At 33.5% G+C, this 6,056-nt stretch overlaps 1 protein-coding gene across 3 annotated transcripts; it reads right to left on the bottom strand.

Annotated features, from left to right (window-relative positions):
• Positions 1 to 744: 744 nt before the first annotated feature.
• LOC110703945 (membrane-anchored ubiquitin-fold protein 3-like) lies at positions 745 to 5,477 on the bottom strand. 3 transcript variants are annotated; one of them, XM_021881747.1, is made up of 5 exons: positions 5,117 to 5,477; positions 4,809 to 5,014; positions 3,057 to 3,227; positions 1,276 to 1,375; positions 745 to 1,179 (listed from the first exon to the last, which is right to left on the bottom strand). In XM_021881747.1, exons 2-5 carry the CDS (start codon positions 4,936 to 4,938, stop codon positions 1,167 to 1,169), a joined length of 414 nt encoding a protein of 137 aa, XP_021737439.1. In that variant the 5' UTR covers positions 4,939 to 5,014; positions 5,117 to 5,477; the 3' UTR covers positions 745 to 1,166. The 3 variants fall into 3 exon arrangements, with proteins under 3 accessions (XP_021737439.1, XP_021737438.1, XP_021737440.1); XM_021881746.1 differs by having other exon boundaries at positions 4,809 to 5,019; positions 5,117 to 5,472; XM_021881748.1 differs by lacking the exon at positions 1,276 to 1,375 and having other exon boundaries at positions 4,809 to 5,019; positions 5,117 to 5,447.
• Positions 5,478 to 6,056: the final 579 nt, after the last annotated feature.

Genomic DNA, 6,056 nt, shown 5'->3' with positions numbered 1-6,056 from the left:
GACACTTCACATGTTCATGTGAAGACTTGAAGATGCAATTTCAGATTATGAGTATCGAAGGTCAACGAGTGATATTAACTACACATGAGAAGATATCTAACATATCGGATTTATTGTTGCGACACTAGAAGATCTCAAGCTATGTATTCATCAGGGGGAGAAAATACGCGCTGCACTCTTTTTCCCTTGACCATGATTTTGTCCCACATTGGGTTTTCCTGGTAAAGTTTTTAATGAGGCAGCATCTCGAGCGTATTACGAAGAATGTTGTACAATTTTTCCTTCATTAGGCTTTTATCCCATAGGGTTTTTCCTAATAAGGTTTTAACGAGGCACACTCTTCGATAATAGACATCCAATGGGTGTTATGAAATATTGTGTGGATATCCATTATCCTCCTTTATCATTTCAGAATGTTCTAGAACTAGGGTTTATTGTTATCTAAGCAAACCCTTGTTATATTGTATACATATATATCCCACTCTATAGAAGATATAGACGGATTTATTCTCTCTCTAATTTCTCCTCTTTCTCTTTAATTTTATAGCAGTCAATATATTTTGTTTTAGTAATAGTTAATAGATGTCTCAAGTGATATGACCTAAGAATTCAAGATTGAATTTTGGCAAAATCTGTTGCTCTCTATAGACTTAAATATACAGTAAGTGAATTTTGCCAAATTGTTACCAGAGAATCCACTAGAGAATAACAAAATCATTAACTTTTCATAACAGACTCGATGAATGCAGACAGAATAAATGAACCTATGAATTATGATTTTGTTCCAAAAAGAAAGAACACACTGTTGTTATATCTTAGCATCAGTCACACGCACAAAACGGCTATATATTCTTCACAGTTGATTGTGGTTTTCCATTACAGCAAATAGCTCTATACAGCTTCGTGTCACTGGTACACCAAAAATTTAAAAAAAAAAAAATTAAAAAAAAAAAAAAAAAAAAAAAAGGCAAAGCTTTCAAGAAAATCAGGAGGCCAGCAGCTTGTCAACGAGGATAGAATGATAAAACTTGCTGAGAAAGAACAGCTTTTAATACAAGCTCCGGCAACCTCCTGCCTCCCACTCTTGATGCACAATATCCACCTACTTACGGGACTTCTTTCATTCCTACATAATGCAGCATGAGCAAACAAATTTCTTTGACTCTTCAATCTTCTTCTCTGCTTAGAACAACATTAATACACTTGAAGTTAGATACGGAGGAATCACGTACTGAAAATAGACTCAAAAGACTGATTAAAAAGCTCGTTTAGTACAAGGCGACTTTGCAGATGAGTAAAGTTAACTGAGTATTCAATGCAATCCAGCAGTCCAGAGTCCAGACTTTCTGGGTTTTCTGATGGCATGTAGCAAATCCTGAGATTATTTAGCATCCAGTGATCACAATCAGGAATCAGGATTCATAGTAATAGGCTAAAGGATAAATGGTCAACTCTGGAGCACTTAAAAGAGGATAAAGAACTAAGTTATTTTAGTATATGAGAATTATTTCTGTAAATTCAGGTGATAGCTGCCAAAACAATGCATTCTGGTAGTAGCTGCCAAAACAATGCAGTATTGATCACAAAAGTACAAAAGTATCTGAACCTGATTCCCATATATTGATTTATAGTATTATCTTGTGCCACTAGGCAGGAATAAATGCATTATATTCCACCATTCACAATGTGACCAAAAGAATTAACGAAAATCTTAATAATTGTTGAAATGTATAGTATTAAGCAGCAACACAAGATAAAACATACATCTAAGTATCAACCCCCCCCCCCCCACCAAAAAAAAAAAAAAAAAAAAAAAAAAAAAAATCTGCAAGAAAAATGCCATAATTTTTTTTTTTTACTAAATCTTGTCAACTTCGATCAATTATTTTTGTAAAAGCTACCCATTGTATTTCTTTTTGTTTGTCCACATTTCCTTAATGCACAATTTCCAATAAACAAAATCAAACATCTTCAACTTAAAAGAAAAAAAATGACATTTGAACAAACAAATTGAGACAAATCTACAAAAATCCAAATGACTATTTTTTTTTTATATAATTTTTTTATTAATAAAATTTCTCTTATTTGAAAATGAAGTTTGCAAATGGGACAAACAAAAAAGAACGAAGGATATGTAAAAACTCCTAAAAATTTGAAGTTATGTTATTTCACATCGAAACTCATTTAATATATACTTTTTTTTTTATCAAACTAGAAAGTTTTGAACATTAAAGTAAAACGTCGCATATTAATTTTAGATAGAGGTAAAATCCAATCAGTTGCAAGAATGTACTGCCACACTTAATGAAATATTCGTTTGCATGGTCACAGTCTCAGTTTTCGAGTTTGGTTGGTGGAGATGGATCCAGGCATCCAGTAAGTGAGGCTAGACAAATTATCTGTATGTTCATTCTCCCTAGGCCCCAGACAATCAGTAGGTAAACAAATAATAGAAATCAAACCTAATGCAAGGAAAACTTTGGAAGTAAAAAAAAAAACTTGGATATAAGCTTGCAGTACCTAGCAATAGTTCATTCCTCTTCACATTCACTAATACAATTATGTCTTTCTACCTTTCTTTAAAAGTTACACAAACTATAAGCATTGGCAGTTGTGTGATTATATGAGTGCATGTGCTAAAAAATCAAATAATTGAATGATACAGTTGGCCTCTAAAAAGAGGATGCACATTTCACTCATTTTTAGAAGGACCACGGTCAATGATAATTTACATAATAGAAAACGAACAGAAAGCAACAAATAACACGCGTAACTTCTCAAGTCACAACCAATCCGGCAGGGGAAGCCAGAAGACTAGCGCCAGAACATATAGATTACGTATAAGGAATAGTGATAAGATATCTATTGCGCAATCAAAATAAATGGCTACTAACTTATCCAGGAAAAATTTATGCATAGGATCTGAAATTGCAGATTATACGATATTCTGTATCAACTCATACCAGAAGATTAGATCTCCAATTGTTTAAAGAGAAGATAGTATCCATAGAAAAAACTCAACTAAATATTAAAGAGCCATACAAAAAGGAAAGCACCTGCTTTAGTCTTTGTTTGAGATGGCTGTACAACAACATGCATAACCATGACTCCACCAGTAAGCTCACCAAAAGGTGCCCGACACTGGCCAACAGTCTTATTATTCTCCAGAATCTTACCAAAGTTTATTAATTTAATCTCATTTGCCACTTTTGGAACAACAGTTTTTCCTGAGGAAACATCAGAAACAAAAAAAACATAAATTCCTAGTAGCTAAGCACCGGAAAAGAAGCATATGTTATCTACAGAAAGATAAACACCGATCAACAAACAATAGTTGATAATATTCATAGTAACTGCAGAAAGAAAAGATATAAAGTTAAATACATATCCACACTGCCACACACACCCCCCCCCCCCATCATAAGAGGCTAGGACAATCACTATCAATAGGATGCCTGGTGCCAATCTAAGTCCTAGAGAAATGACCCTTTTGGGCGTTCATGACAGTGGTATAAAATTATTGTCTCCTAAACCCACAGTTTTGTCAAGTGAAGACAGCAGCTTCTTTTTAATGAAAAGGCTACACCTCAAATTCTGATGAGTGGGAGCAAAAGTACTAAACACTAAAGCAATTTCTGAGTTTAGTCCCAAAAAATAAATAAATAAATTAATTAATTAAATTAAATTAAATAAAAAAAAATAAGCAAGAACTGATGCGTGAACCATTCGATCTCCACCTTGTTATACTGATGAAGATAAGAGATGGCTAACATGACTAGAAGCTTATGAGAACAATAACTGTTGCACATATTAAAGAGTACTAATAATCACAATTTAACTTCTAGATACATAGCCAACAAACTTAGAACGACTCCAATGGTAAACTTATCTGCAAATTAGCTTGATATGCCACATAAGATTTCAAACTAATTTCTTTTATAACTAGTTTGTGCCCCCAATGGTTAGCTAATAGCTTGGGATTTAAATAAGCCTTATTTTCTTAATTAGCTTTGTAAATTTTATTATATTCATTTATCAACCCCTCTTTTTGACAAAATTTTTCCAAGCTAATTTTTTTTTAGCTCCAACTGTGAAGCTAATAGCTAGGGAATTTTCTAAATTGCAAACAAGTCCCTTGCTACAAACATTGGAGATACTCTTAAACCAATCAATTAACAGCCCCACTAGCCACACTTCATCGATAAAAAACCTATAACTGCATAATTCAAATAACCTCTGAATTCAATCCCAAAAATAACATTCAATACAAAGAGCCAACAAACTATTTTGCATATAAATAAGCTTGAACAATGCATCAACCATTAGAATTGCCATCCTATCCTACATATTCATACATACAGACAGTAAACATGGACAAAAACTTCAGAATGGACACCCTTGCAATCTTTTCCTTTAATTTGCGCTTCGTATATTAAAGGGTACAAGTAATCGCAATTCCACTCTATTCAATACGAAGCTAACAAACTAATCCTAATTCAATCAATCAGCAGCTCCATACCACCCCAACAAACCACCCTCTTCATCAATCCAAAAACCAACTAAAAATAAAACTGCATAATTCTATAAGCCAAAACCGGCAACCCCGAAAACAGCCAAGTTCACTAACAAGGACTGGATCATAAATTTCATAACTAAAATCACTTTTCTCATCCACAATTCTGGGAAATTTAAACCAATATTATCATCAAATAAAAACCATATAATATACAAAACTGATGATTATAACTGCATAAAAAAGCAAAAAAAATCAACGAAATAATGAAATTTAATAGATATTCTAGACAAACCTTTAGGCCACTCGGACACAATTCGTTCTTTCAACATCTCAATAGTCGAGGCAGAAGAGTAACGAAACGGACCAATATCTGATCCATCGTATAACCGGAACTTTATATCCACAAGATCTTCTTCCGGCATTTGTATTGAGTTGACTCGAACGATTCACCAAAATTCAACAACCCCAGAAAATAAAATTTTGAACCCAGAAAAATTCCTAAACTGGGGGTTGACCCACCAAATAAAATCGTCAAAAACAATTATGAATAATTCAGATGATTTAGCAAAATTAAACTGAAAATTACAGGGAAAAAAATACCTGAATTTCAAGGATTAATTAAAGTAGGTGGATCTAGGTAAAGTAAACTTGGAAGAAGAAGAAAGTCGAATTGAAATTGTTTGTTGTTGGAGATGATGATGGTATGACCAAGTATCGTAGTTTATTTAAAGTGAAATAGGAATTGGTTGCCAGAAAAGAGGAAGATCTAGGAAGAAAAAGAGGAGATGAGAAAGAATGATCGAAAGAGGAAAGTTTGGAATTGGAAGTTAATTTTTGTTTATTTTGAGGGAAAAGGGTGTGTAATACCCATGGTAAAATTGGTGATGTTATCAATTACACTGTTGTTGTCAATTGTAAGAGAATGGTGCTACCACTTTGCCTTGGTTGGTATACGTGTGTGTGTGTGTGAGGTGAGGAGAGTTTCTGGCTGGTTTCACGCCCCCGGTTGAGATTTTTACTTGACCTCATCAATCGAGTCGGATTGGGTTGGGTACTTGGGTTGGGTAACTTTTCAAGGTTGACTTTTTAACATCAAATTAGATTATTCTCTATCAATCTATCTTATATTTTTTTCTATTTTATAACACGCTATCAGCACTGGGAAGAAACTAGAAGGAGATTAATCTTGATCATGGGTTTTGATCTTGTAAAAATGAAATCACACGTTTCAAGAATGTCATATCATTCCCAATCCTTATTAATTAATTTGGGACTAGTACAAGGAGTCTCACGGTATTAATAATTTGGTTACAAAGAACTACTCGTATTATTTTTCGATTGCATTGGTTTGTTTATCTTGAATCATCTTTCTCATCTATCCATGATATAATAGATTAGCCTTAATCAAGGGCTATACTTTATTTTCTTTTCATTGACGTTTTCATGAGTTACAGGCTAGCAGATGACGTTGATAACATGAAGTTGACGATAAGGCTGGTTTTTAAAGTGGGAAAGGTTTTGATATCAGGAAAGTTCATTC

This window comes from Chenopodium quinoa, unplaced genomic scaffold (assembly GCF_001683475.1).
Source record: "Chenopodium quinoa cultivar QQ74 unplaced genomic scaffold, ASM168347v1, whole genome shotgun sequence".
NCBI lineage: Eukaryota > Viridiplantae > Streptophyta > Magnoliopsida > Caryophyllales > Amaranthaceae > Chenopodium > Chenopodium quinoa.
Note: the sequence above shows the minus strand (reverse complement) of the source record. Positions and strands in the feature narration are given on the sequence as shown.